Here is a 14,101-nt window from a genome sequence, read left to right on the forward strand (position 1 = left end):
TTTGAGAATTTTGGATTTATAAATGAACTTCAAAGTCAATTTGGACTTTGAATTTGGAGCTTGAATTTGGAATGAATCAAGAATATAAAGATTGAATTTTTGAAATTTCAAAGTCAAATTGGACTTTGAACCTGGAATTTAAATCTTTAAACTATAGACTTAAGAAAGATATTTGAGATCTCTTGGATTTTGGAAAAGAATTTTGAAAAATATGATGTAATTTTATCCTATATGATGAATGAATTTCAATAAGTTTGAAATTGGAATTTGAAAAGCTATTTCATTCTTTAAATGAATTAAAATAAGATTGAAAATATAATACATCCTTGACTATGGTCATTGAATGTATTATATGATAATCTATATTTAAATTCAAAAGAAGAATAAAATACATTTTAGTGCTTTTATAGAATTTAAAATGAAATTAACCCTCAATATACCCTGACTATGGCCATTGGTATATATTTTGAGTTAATTTTAAGTTAAATTCTGATAAAAGAATAGAATATTTTAGGAAAAATATGATGAATTCTGAAAATGGATCCAGTGTTATTTTGTAAAAGATAAAAATGCTAAGCTTTGTCCACACCCTGACTATGGCCATTGATGTGGATCATCAACTTAGCACTTATTATCTCTTACGAAATGGTGCACGTGCCATTCGTGTTCCCATTTGTGAGAATTTGAAAAATAAAGGCAAAAATGCATGAAAAACAAGTAATTCATAATATTTACACTGCTCATTCATTCTATCTAAGACAGAAAAATGTAAATTCTCATTAAGATCTAACTATTACAACATATAACATTGAATTCACAACCCCAAACAATGATCTTTTTCACATATTCTTCTGCAAAAACACCTGATTAATATGAAAAATGGAAGAGATTTTGTACATACCATGTGAATGTCAAAAGATGTTAAGAGAAAAAAAAATGTTCATAGGTCAAGGCATACCTGATTAAAAGACGAAAAGCGACATATATACCTATATACATACCTATATGTATACACATATATATATATATATACGAATATATATGTATATATATACATATATCACATACCTACATTCGATACAGGTGGATGAAAGGTGTTTGATGAAATGAACAAGTAAATGAAATATGTTGAATATAGATGAAACAATTTAATGTACAGGTAATGCTTTCATACTGCTTACTTATGACAAAATTCAAGCATGACGGATCGAACCTTGATGCTCGATACCTCAGCCAATGTCAAAAATGATTCTGATGGATGTGAAAGGAGAAGAAAAAAAAAATGGTAATGCACAAAGGACTAAACCCTTCAGCTGCATCCACTAAGTAAAAACTTAAGCTATTCATGTGTTGTTGAGGCAAGTGGGATGACTAAAATTAGAGACTCTGATGTGAAAATAGAGAACCTACTGAAAATATGTATACTATTTCATGTGGATTATACATATGGAATTCTGTTGTTACAGATGTGCAGCAGAAAATGTGTGCACAGTGATGTGTGCATGCTGAAAGTGAAATGCAGGAGATGATTGGTGGTGCTTTTGTGGAGAAAATGATGCAGTGGCAGATGGGTGAGGAAGATGACGATGTTCCTACATCTGTAAGTGTAATGATGCTGCTTGCAGGAAGATGCTTGTTATGTATTGGGAAGTGAAGATATAGCAGATGGATGTGTACTTTGCAGGTGACATAAATATACAAAATTTTTCACACTATACAAGTGATGAACAATGTAGAATGGATGGAAGTGATACAGTTGATAAAGATATGCTACATGGTGTAACAGAGGAAACATGAGCTATTATAAAAAAAAAGTATATATTTTGTTATGGCAAGTGCATCATAGTGTCACATCAACATGCTGGAAGGGGTGAATGGCAAGTGCAAAAGGTGTTGCGCAACAGACAAACTAGAGGATGTTGGTTTAGAGAGCTTATCGGGAGGGACTGATGAGGAGGATGCAGTATCTGCTCGCGTTGAACCAGAAAATGAGCCACCGAAAGGATTACTTTTAGGGGGGTATTCGATGCAGTGGAGCCAAGGCCAAATCCGTCGAATGATCCACAAATTTGCCATATGATGTGGTAGCAACGAGAGAAAATTCAGCTGTTGTAGGTACAACAACAGAGGGACCAGAACTAGTGGCTGGGCAATATGAGAAAAGCAGCCTCTGAGTGGGTTTGGTTGCTGAGCTGAAGCATGAGTGACAGCAATTCCGGCTCAAGCAGCAATGCAGGAACAATATTCACGTTGCTATAGAGAAATGTACAGACCAATGACCATAATGATCCAGCATGCTTTTGGTCACTCTACACATAGTTAAACAGTCAAAATACAATAAATACTATACGAACAAAAAAGTGATGTGTATTTATTCATGAAGGCGGTTTATCAATTTTCTAAATCTATTTTCCCTTCGATACCTTAAGAAGGCCAGGGTTCATATTAGAAAACACAAGTGGGAAAGGACTGGGATCCGACCCTGCTTATTTCAAGTTGCTAGTGGATAATTAATTTCAGGATGGACAAAACCAACTAAAACACTAGGGAGTAAAAAAAATAAATAAATAAATAAATAACTAAAAACTACAAAAATATGCCCAAAATGAGAAAACAAAATGGTATATGAGAAGAATCAATCTTTTAAATACAGAGGGAACCGTCACTGCTATCACAAGTAATAATAATAATGAGAAAAGAGAAAGAAAAGGAACCTTGCAGTTGTCTATTATCCTTTTTTTTTTTTAAATCTCTCAGAAATAATTATCCAGTGTCTCAACTTCTTCTTCCACAACCGTTTTTTTTTTTTTGCTTTTATATGGCAATGAGTACCTCTCAGAATGTTGGGTAGGACTGCTATTCCAGGTGGATCTGAAACCAAAAGAGGACACACACGTAACAGGTCAGTCTTCCAAGGCTTAGCAGATCATTAACCACAGCCATTTGTTGCTCCAATAAAGTATTTGAACTGGTTTGCTGCAAGTATGAAACAATTCTTGTATCTCTCATCTCAAGGTTATGTCCCTGCTAGCCATGCTTGCAAATATAGAGCCTGAGCCCACACACGGTTGATTTGGGCGATATCTGAATCCTAGCATTCTGACAAAGCCGAGAAGGGTCACTTCAGGTAAGGCTCTCGGCCTGCTGAAAAAGAGGAGGAGGACCTCCTGAAACCTTTTTTTCTGGATGGCATCATACAATACATGAAGCCGAGGAGATGGTCATTTCTGCTATACATGAGATTACAATTGCAACAAGGATGTTCAAAAGAAATATGAAGGTAAAAGTTGTATCTATACCAATTGGTGGCAAGCAAAAGGAAATAAGCTTGATCATAATGCCAGAAACAAAACAGGAACAATAGAAGATTGGAAACACAAAATATGACGCAATGAACGAATGTACTCAAACAATCTATGAGTGATTCAAGCAAATAATCCACAGAACATGAAAAACGATGTGCCCATGGTCCATTATAATTTCAAACGCAACCAGTATAGAGCTAGGGGCCATGTTACTATGGCAATGTATATCACTGAGGCTATGATAGGTAGATCAGTGATGTGGGGTTGCCTCTGGTAAAAAAAAAAAGAAGAAAGGGGAAAACCGGGAGGGACCCTTGGATCCCATGACCGACCAAACATCAAAGTGCAGTCAAAATGCATAAAGAAAATGAATTGGAAACATCTAAAAGGCTATTGCTTATGATCAAAGTAAAACAGAAAATCTGTTACAGCAGTAAGATGAATCGATAGAACACTGAAGCCACAAAACCATGAAAACATATCCGACATTGGTAACAACAGAAACATAAATCGGAGACGAAATGCTATAATGCAGGGAAATCCGGCTGAAGATCGACATGCTATTGCTAAATATCCCTAATGCTTAGGAGGATGAACATAAATTCATGAAATAAATGGAAAAAGTAAATCTAAAGCAAAGCCAAAAAGGTGAGAAAATCGAAAAACAAAAGAAAGGAAAAAAAGAAGAAGAAAGAAATAGGAGATAATGTCGGAACTCATACGTTCCAGTTGTTTTTGCACATGTGTAGATCAGTCTTGCCATCATCAGAATGATCCTACACGGGTGCTCTAATGGGCAAAAATAAGGAAAAATAAAGGAAAAATAAAGAAAACAGAAGAGGGGAAGGGGACTTACTTGATTAGGAAGAAAAGGCACCGTGAAGGAGGGGGTAATTTCCCCTTCTCCTTTGCTGCCGGATTGCTGGAGCTGATTGAACTCCTGATGGTTGTAGGGATTAGCTTCTTCGAACGTTGCAAGGAGAGTCGATTCCCTTCAGCGTGGCTTTGCAATATTGGCGTGAGAGAAGGTTGGATTGCTGAGGGCGGATGAAAACAAGAGGAAGGAGAAGAAGATGGTGGGGATAAGAGATCACGGTGGGTTGAAACTGAATGAAGAAGAAAGAAGAAGGGGGAAAGATGGAAAAAGCGGTGACCGAGAGAAGGGAGAAGAAACGTGGAGAGGTAGATGCGGGGGTGAAGAAGCGGGGGCCGTAGGGTTTGCCTCTGCCCATTCTTAAAGAAGAGGAAGAAGCCTCTCGAAAGGGGGGGTTTGTTGGAGATGGGCGGCCAGAGGTAAATCCGTTGGTGATGGAGTGAAGAGGGGAGTTCGGGTCATGGAGGAGAGAGAGAGACCAGAGTGAGGGAGAGCCCCTTTTCGCCTTCTTCCTTCCTTACGAAGGTTTGTAAAACCCTAAAAAGGTTTTTGCAAAAGACCTCCTTTTGTTTTTCAACTTTTTACAAAAAAGGGCTTCCGAGGTCTTTTTAGCAAAAATCAATTTTTTACACTCCTTTGTTTTTCTCCTAATTTTCCCAAATTTTTGTTTTCTTTTGGTTTTTGCGTTATCTTTCCATTTTTTCTTTTGTATTTTTAGAATAAAATCCTAAGATTTACGAGAAATAAAGATTTAAAACTGATTTTTTGTATTTTTGCAAAAATATTTACAAAAGCGAGTTTTCTAAGAATTCGGGTTTTTATTTTTGAATTTTTTTTTCAAAGAGGGGATCGGATCCGATTTGGATCAGAATTGGGTTAGAGCTAAGACTTTGGATCCGAATTCTAACGAATCCAAACGATGAATGAAATTTTTGGTTAAAAATTTACCCGATTATTCAGAGGACGGAGGTCTGGGGCAAAAAGGTCATTTTTGGATTTTTTGGAAAATTTGGGGTGTTCACAAATAGCTTATCAAAATAATCTTTCCATCTCTCCTTAATCTCCTCATCTTTGACTAAAACCCTTTGTGTTTCATCTTTGATACATCTAACCATACCCAAATCCCTCAATTTCTTATCTCTCATCTTTGCAAGCTTATAAATATCCTTCTCGCCTTCTTTGGTATCCAACTTGTCATAAACCTCCTTATATACCTTATCCCTCGTGTTCCGAACTACTTTTTTAGCTTCCTTCTTTGATATCATATACTTCTCAAAATTCTCATTATCACGACTCTTACTTAGATTTCTATAACACTCTCTTTTAACCTTAATAGCTAATTTGACATCCTCGTTCCACCACGATGTATCCTTACCTAGCGATGCACCGCCTTTAGACTCACCCAATACCTCCTTAGCCACCTTTCGCATGCCACCCGCTATCTTATTCCACATAGATTCTGAATCCTCCTCGAGACACCAATCAGCTTCCTTAACTACCTGATCTACAAACCTTCCTTGTTTAGCTCCTTTTAGTGCCCACCACTTAATTCTAGGATCTATCCTATGTCTATTCCTTTTGCGGCATTGTCTAATTCTAAGATCTAAAATTAAGACTCTATGTTGTGTAGCTACACTTTCTCCCGGTATAACCTTACAATCGATATAACAACCCCTATCTCTCTTTCTAAGTAGGAAAAAATCTATCTGACTCGTATTAACCCCACTTTTAAATGTTACTAGGTGAGACTCACTTTTCCTAAACCAAGTGTTTGCTAAGATCATATCATAGGGCAAACCAAAATCTAAAATCCTTTCTCCACTTTCGTTTCTTTCTCCTATACCATAGCCTCCATGGATACTCTCAAATCCATCCCTACTAATGCCTACATGCCCATTAAGGTCACCGCCGATGAAAAGCCTTTCTCCATAAGATAGCCCTTGTACTACTCCATCTAAATCTTCCTAAAATTGACGCTTAATGGAATCATCTAAACCTACTTGAGGTGCATAAAATTCTGTTTTTGGATCTAGTAATTGTGGTTGTTTATGTGGATTTCAAAGAAATGACGATAGACGCATGCTAGAGTTTATTTTGAATCACAAATATGAACATGCACAGTTTTATTTTCGAAAAAACTAAGCAAATGAACAAAAGCAAAAATAAGCTCAAAAGTAAAAAATGCATGTGTTAGGTTGTTTGGATAATTTCACAATCCCTAGTAGATGAGACTTAGACGCAAGTTGAAGCGTTTGAGTTTCATGTTGAAAAGGAGAGTGAAAAACTTTGTGATCCTTAGTAGCGGAGAACAAACATAAGTTGAAGTGTTTGAGTCTCATCTCGAAAAGGTAAATGAAGAAAGTCACTTTTGTGTCTTAGTTAATATCTTTTGGTATACATTGAAATTGCATAAAAGATATTGGCATTGCACAGAACATAAAAGCGGACCATATGCAAGCCATAAAATAAAAATAAATGCGCAAAAAGAAAAACATGAAAAATTGAAAATAAAAAAAGAAAAGAGCGTAAAAAGAAAAAGTTCACAGCTTAGAAATATGATTGAGAAAAACTGTGCAGAAAACATATGAGTGAGGATAAGTAAATAATAACTTATTTTTATTTGATTTTCCAAGAATAAAACATAAATAATTGTGATATTTAGAAAAGTAAAAGAATTTTTTTTCTATGGTGGTATATAAAAGACTCTAATTATGTTTTGATTTTGCAATAACAAGAAATATTTGTAAAAACAAAGTCTTTAACTACCTACTCTTTATGAGAATGTGTAATATTGTGCATACATGATAGAGATGTTTTTGGGTAGCATTGTTGCAAACCTTTATGAGACCTCACTCGTCCACTGGGGTAACCCATGGATTGAAAGGGCTTGTTGCATGTGCTAAATGCAACCGTGATTCCTACGAAAGTGAGTTAGTGATAGTTGTATTTCTTGTATTTTTCTAGTTTGCTCGAGGAGTAGCAAAAGATAACCATGGGGGTATTTGATCATGCATACATTTTAGAGTCTAATTCATATTAAACTTTACATGATTTTATAGGAAAACACATTAAAATCCCGATTTGTTGTTAGTTTCAAGAAAACATGCAAAAAGAATAAACATTGGAAAATGCTTGAAAATTAGTTTATTTCGCAATTTAGTTCAAAGTTTATCATTTGTAATTAATTTAGAAAGTTAAGTTTGAAAAATAATGAAAACATGTATTTAGAATAGGTTTAGTTTTAGTTTCAATAAAAGATAGTGAAATAGAGGCTTTTAGCAATTAAGTTTTTTTAGAAGTGTAGGTTTTAGATTTTTCTAAAAAAATTTGGAGTTGTAATTTTACCACAAAAAACTCCAAACTGCTTTAAAAACCCACGTAGAGGAGGGAAAAGGGGTCTCCTCCACTACGCATGCCTCCTTCTCCTCTTCCCTCTCCTCTCTAGCTGGAATTTCTTCCCTCTTTTTCTTCTTCCATCTCTTTTCTCTTCCTCTTTTCTTCTCTTTTCCCTCTTCTTCTTTTCTGGCAGAGAAATTACACACTAGCGGGTGTGCAAAGGATGGAGTCCACCTCTCCTCTCAACCCAAACTGGTCAGATTTTCTCTGTTCCTTTCTTCTTCTCCCTTTCTTTATTCTCCTTTCCCCCTACTTCTTCCCTCGTTTTTCTTTTCTTGCAATTCACGTAGCATAGTTGTATTTATCATTTTTCTTGCATCATGTTTTCTTATTCTTCTCTCATTTTTCTTGTAGTTTCTGCACACACAATTTTTGCATCTTCATCATGTTTATCTCTTCTGCATCATAGATCCATCTAGTTAGCTATAACTCATTCACATTAGCAGCATCCATTAGATTGCATAGCATGCTTTTAATTTCACGGTCAAGCTTTAGTTCATCAGTCGTCCATTAGATTTCACGGTAGCATCATCATCATTTGAATTCACAGATCCATCGAGTGTCCATCTGATCGAACAAAATCACTCTGGCGACTGCTAGAAAGCAGAGCTATTGCCATATCAACTTCCTCTGATTATGCCAGACTAGCTCCAGACCGGTCAAAATCTACTCCAAAAGCTACCGTAAAAAGCATTCCCTATTGCCGAAATCCTCTGGTTTACTAGAGTTTTCATGAATTTTTGGGAGCTCTCTTTCCTCTGGACGATCTTCTTTGATTTAATGGAATTAATCTAATCTGCCGTGAGATTTTGAAATCACCATGAAATCCTCTGATTTCACTATGAACAGTTCAGCCATTCCATCCATACCGGTAGGAATCTGTTCTTCACCTGCCAGATTTTCATCTATTCGCCCTGATTGAATTGGATTGCTTTGTCTGAGTTCCTTTGGCCCTACCGTGAAAACGGGAAAGCAAAGTTGTTGCCAGATTCCTTACTGTTGTTGTTGCCAAAGTTTTGCCGTGAAAAAATCGGGCATTCTCTACTGCATTCATTTTTATCAACTGCATCTCATTCATATTCTCTGTTGCAATATCATTAGCATTTAGTTTTGTTTAATACCATTCATCTACATTTCAATTTTATCAAACACTTTGCATTGCGGCAGTCATTGCATCTGTAATAACAGATGCAATCTTGTTCATTTAGAGTCTCATAATCCTTTTCATTTAGTTTTTCATAATCCTGTTTATTTTGTTTTTTATTTTGTTCCTCATCGTTTTAGCATTTAGTGTCATCAACAAATTCAAATGGAAGCTTTTTAGCTCCTGTGTATTGTTTTAGCTCATCTGCATTTCCTGCACATTATTGGTCTTAATTTCATTTTCATTATAACTGCATGCTTCTTTCTCACTTTCTTACGTATTTTGCATTCATTTGCAATATTTTTAGATTTGCATTTAAGCCTTCGTATTTTGTAATTTTTTTACTTTTTCACTTCAGCATATTTCCATTCTGGCATTTCATTAGTTCATGCATTTGATAATTGCATTGTGCCTTTCATTTCGCATTCTAGTTTTACATTTTTCGCTTCACACAATTTGATTTTAGTTATTTTGTTTCGTGAATTCGCATTCATAACTTTGAATCTTATGTTCCATTCTTGCATGTATTTTGTATATTGTGCTTAGCATCATTTTCACATTCATTTTCATAGTATAGTGCATTTCGTCTCTTCTGCTGCTCGTGTATTTATATTTTGCAAGAAAGTGTTGAGCGGGAGCAAATGATTGATATCTTATTGCACGCTTTCAAATACACTACACGAGACAAGCATAGAGGACTAGTTTACTTTTCTTTATATTAGGATTTGAATTTCAATTAAATATCGGGTTGTAATAAAACAATTTTAAACCCTCTGCGTAGGGTAAACATTTGATGTAATAGTTAAGTAGTTTATTTTCTCATACTTTTATATTTTTGGTAATAAAAAGTAGTTAATTGCATGTTGAATACAAAGTATTATCCATTCTTTGAGTTCGACTTGGTCTCTACCACTTGTGAGAGCCAGTTTTATATTTGGTGTCTGGCTTTTACATTATTTTTCATATAAAAATATCTTTTCAAATATCATTTTTAGAAAAAATAGACATCGTTATACACTAAAAAGTTGCGAAGAAGATCATGCACTATTTGCAAGAACGAAAGACTATATATTGACCTACATAAAAGTTGACCACGTAGAGGTCATTGAATACTTTGATGCAGACTTAGGAGGATGTCTCGACAGTAGAAAGTTTACTATTGGATATGTCTTCCTATTAGCAGGTGGTGGTGTCTCATGTGAAAGTAAGAAGCAGTCTACAATTGTAACTCACATCATGAAGGCAAAAATTTATTGTTCTATACGAGACTTCATCTGAGGCTATATGGATCAAAGATTTTATTTTGCTCTTGGTATTATGAAATCTATTAAAAGGCTACTAAAGATCTTTTGTGATAATAAACTTATTGTGCTTTTATCTAATAACAAGAGCTTCATTTTTGTGTAGACACATGAAGTTAAAATACTTTATTGTTAAAAAAAAAAGAATGAAGAATCATTTAGTATGTATTGAAAACATCTGCACAAAAAAATGACTGTGGATCTTCTTATTAAAGGGTTAGTACCAAGATTGTATTCCCAACATGCAATGAGGATGAGTTTATTTGATTTCTTTTGATGGATGATAAAATATTATGATTTTATGTGATCACATTTCTCAAACTAAATTGATTCTCTATGGTTTTGTATATTATTGATTCTTTGTAAAATGTCTCTTATTTTAAAAAGAGAGAATAACAAAATAACAATATTAAAAAGGACCAAAAGAATGAATTAAAGACATACCTATTATTAATAAAGATATTATAAACATGTTTAACACTTAAAATAAATGATATTATAGTATATGAAAATGTGACATCTCATAAAAAGATTTTCTTCTCCATGACTCATATGATTCATTTTTGTGATTTAGTATAGCATGTGAACCCACGTGAAAATTGAATCGAGATAACAGTAAAACCTTGATAAAGTGTTTTTCCGTGTCAATGGGTCAAGTGGGAGAATGTTGGACTATGGATCGGGTCCAACCTGATGTGACTTGGTTTGACATAAGTCTATCCACGAAAACGTAGAGTTTCTATTGTGGTGGGAGCGGTTGCCATTCAGATACCATTTTGAATTGCATAATAGTTATGGTAACTTCCCACATCTCTCACTATTTAGAGACCACAAATGAGAGCATGTGATATTGGTTTCTCTCTCTCTACGGGGTTCAAGGGTCATGCTCTCCTCTCAACTTCAAGGCTTGAGTTCATCAAGGGCATTGATTGAATGAGGAAAACACTGATAACCCACATCCATCGAAGCTTTCTTCATATTGATAATGGCCGCTTCCGGTAAGTAGTGTTTTTTTTCTCTCCAACAATTAGGACATCATTGTCATTGATGTGCACAAGGCAATAATCATTTTTTTTTAAAGTGGTAAGATCTTAAAACGAATTAATTGCACCAATAATATATTGATTCCTAAGGTTTCTGGTGCTTCCAAATTAGCTAAGTTTCAGCGTATCAGTTTAGGTAATTTCTTGTTTAAGATAATCTTAAAAGTCATGTCCAATAGAATGCATCAAATTGTTTTTCATAATCCAAGGGCGTTTTTATAGGTTGAAATATTCAAGAAAGTATACTGAAATAGTGAATTCAATGACTCATTCCAAAAAACCTTCTGCTCTATTTAAAGTACATTTAATCAGGGCCTATGATAGAGTAGACTAACAATTTCTATCTTAGTCCTTACAATATTTTGGATTTCATGAGACTTGGATTTCTCTCGTTATGACTTGTGTGTAATAATTATTAATGGCTAGTAGCATAGGCATTAGACATGGTGATTCTTTATCCCGTTATTAATCATTGTCATGAAATGACTTTCTCGTCGAATACAACTTGTAGAACAAAACAAAGAAATTATTCCTCATGCAACTACATCATTTTTAATTTCTATGCAGATGATACACTCTTCTTAATTTATCTGCTGCGATCAATCTAATTTTATTGGTCAATTTTTTTATCAGCTTTTCATCAATTTGTGCAGGTCACTAGTTTACAATCATGCCGAGACTCTTTTAATTCCATTTGGAACCTCCAATCAAATTAGAGTTGCAAGCATCTCATATCTCATTGGAACATTGCATCACTTCCCATCAAATATCTTGGTGTCCCAATTTTTTTTAGGAAAGCTCATGCAAAATCATTTATTTAGATCAACTCAGCAAAGTGGAAGCATTGTCAGGTCAGCTCCTTTCAATGGCTGGTAGCTAGATTGATTTTAATTAACTTTGTTTTAGCCTCACTTCACTTACATTTTATGATGTGCTTTAAACTGCCACATTGTACAGTGCATGCAATGGAAGCAAGTACATATGTAGATTTTTACCACCTAGGTGGTATCCGGTGTGGTAAGCGGGGTCCTGCCATTTCTTTGTTGGCAGAGATAACGCTGAAAAGCTGGTTCATTTTTTACTAGGCATTTAGTGAAAAGCAATTGTTTTCACCCAATATCAGAAATCTCAACACACAGGATTAGAACTTAAAAGAAAAACCCCAACGCACGGAGCAAATCTAAGGGGTTTCAGTTTCAGGGTTCCCACTGCTCGTGCAGCAAAGCGCTAGGGCTTTTTAGGGTTAGGGATTCACCGGGCGTCATCGGGTTGGGGAACCCCCACGGAAGATGATGATAACGATGGCGATTCCCTCGGCGACGTCTTCCCTCCTCGCCCAATTGCGAAACCCTCTGCCATGCCCTCGTCTCGCTCCTCCGAAGCAGCCGGCCGCAAACCTCATCAGCAGGCGGAGCAGAGGAACGTCCCCACTCTTACTGTTTCCCGTCTCTCGAAGGAGGAGAACTCTGCCCTGCGTCGACCACGAAAAACTGCAGGGAATCAGCAAACAAAGACTCGTCTGTTTCTTTGACCCCCAGGGAGGCCCTAACTTCAGCCCTCCTGAGAAGGTACGGCTTTTATGAACTGATCTCCGCGATTTCTTGAATACTTCCTTTGAATTTATCAAGACAAGTATGGAACTATTGTTTGTTTGTGTGAGGTTGGAACTTTTACAGATGTTGTAAGTTTTTTCTCCTTCATTTATTCTGCGGTGGGAAATGTCCTTTTTCTTTAGAATGTTGGAAGCTTGTTCCTTCTTTTTAGTGGTGTTTTTTATTTGACTTTTTATATTGAAATAGGACTTCTGTGTCATGTGTAAAATCAGTACGTTATAGAACAGGATATCTCTGACAGAACGAACCCTCTACCAAATACATCTTCTGCCGTTATGATATTTTCCTTAAATAGTGTGGAAGGGAAGAAGCAGTTGGCCTAATTTGAGGAAAGACTACTCTCAGTTCACAATCAATTAAAACTACCCTTACTTTATGCATGACCTAATGAAAATAATCTCCTAGGTTTTATTTCATGAAGATTTTGATTTTCTAAAACTAGCTGCATGATAATTGATTTGCTTCATGAAGTTTCATATCCTGCTGGGGATTGCCTTTTTCAATATTTCGTTACCATTCTCATCTTTACTTTGCCATACTGTTGGGTTTAGCTGTTTCTTTTGTGGCTTTAATTGTATTTGAGTCTTGATTTTAACCTACTTTGCAGTTTAAATTTTAAACATGAGAGGATAAAAAAACATGTATTGTGTAGTTGTAAGGAAGCTCTAATTTGTATATGGCTACACCAGTATGTTGTGGTACCTTGTAAGGTCTATAAAATGAGATAATAGTTTGATAAAAGCTTGAACTGCATTAAAGCTTTGCTGTTAAGGCTTACTTTAAACTACATTAAAGCCTTTCTGTTCATGCTTGCTTTGGTTGTAAGCCTACCATAGGAGCCATCCCAACAATAGACTCTATTCACTGAAGGCTAGTTTCAACTCAGTAATGATTTGTATAATGGTGTAGAAAGATTTAGTTGTGAAGAAAACGTAAGGTTGAAGGAGAAAACAACTTTATCGAAGTTGTAATGTTATGTTATGGTCTAGTACTTTATTGATCCAAAGTCGATTTGAGGGTCATAAGGGTGAATTAGTGCCGTATCGTATGCATTGTACTATGTAGTACTGTGCCATACGAAACATCCCAATACAAGGTGTATCTTGAGATACTAATACTATAAAGAAACCCATTTTATTGACAGCCTTCTTTGTGATTTTTAAGAGGTCTAGCCAAAATGACATATAAGGGCCATCCATTTTTTACTCCAAAACACACCCTAACACATTTTGAAGGGTTTGAGTGGGGGTGCTCCAAGAGTGAGAATTTTGGGGATATTTGTGCTCTCTATCATATAGGGCGATTTTGTGCGAGAAGATGTTTCATTTTCGACCATTAAGGTGAATAAAGTGGGGAGTTTCATGAGTGAAAATTTTGGGGATATTTTGTGCTCTCCATCATATAGGGTGATTTTGTGCGAGAAGA

General features: G+C 35.5%; 1 protein-coding gene across 2 annotated transcripts in view; it reads left to right on the forward strand.

The window, feature by feature from the left end:
• Positions 1-12,086: 12,086 nt before the first annotated feature.
• LOC149816813 (CAAX amino terminal protease family protein) overlaps positions 12,087-14,101 on the forward strand; it is a 225,456-nt gene continuing 223,441 nt past the window's right edge. For both annotated transcript variants that reach the window (XM_089986587.1, XM_089986586.1), the window contains exon 1: positions 12,087-12,631. In XM_089986587.1, coding sequence (XP_089842713.1) covers positions 12,353-12,631 — 279 coding nt within the window. In that variant the 5' untranslated portion in view covers positions 12,087-12,352. The remainder of the gene's footprint in view (positions 12,632-14,101) is intronic.

Source organism: Nuphar pumila, chromosome 14 (assembly GCF_984573655.1).
Source record: "Nuphar pumila chromosome 14, dmNupPumi1.hap1.1, whole genome shotgun sequence".
NCBI lineage: Eukaryota > Viridiplantae > Streptophyta > Magnoliopsida > Nymphaeales > Nymphaeaceae > Nuphar > Nuphar pumila.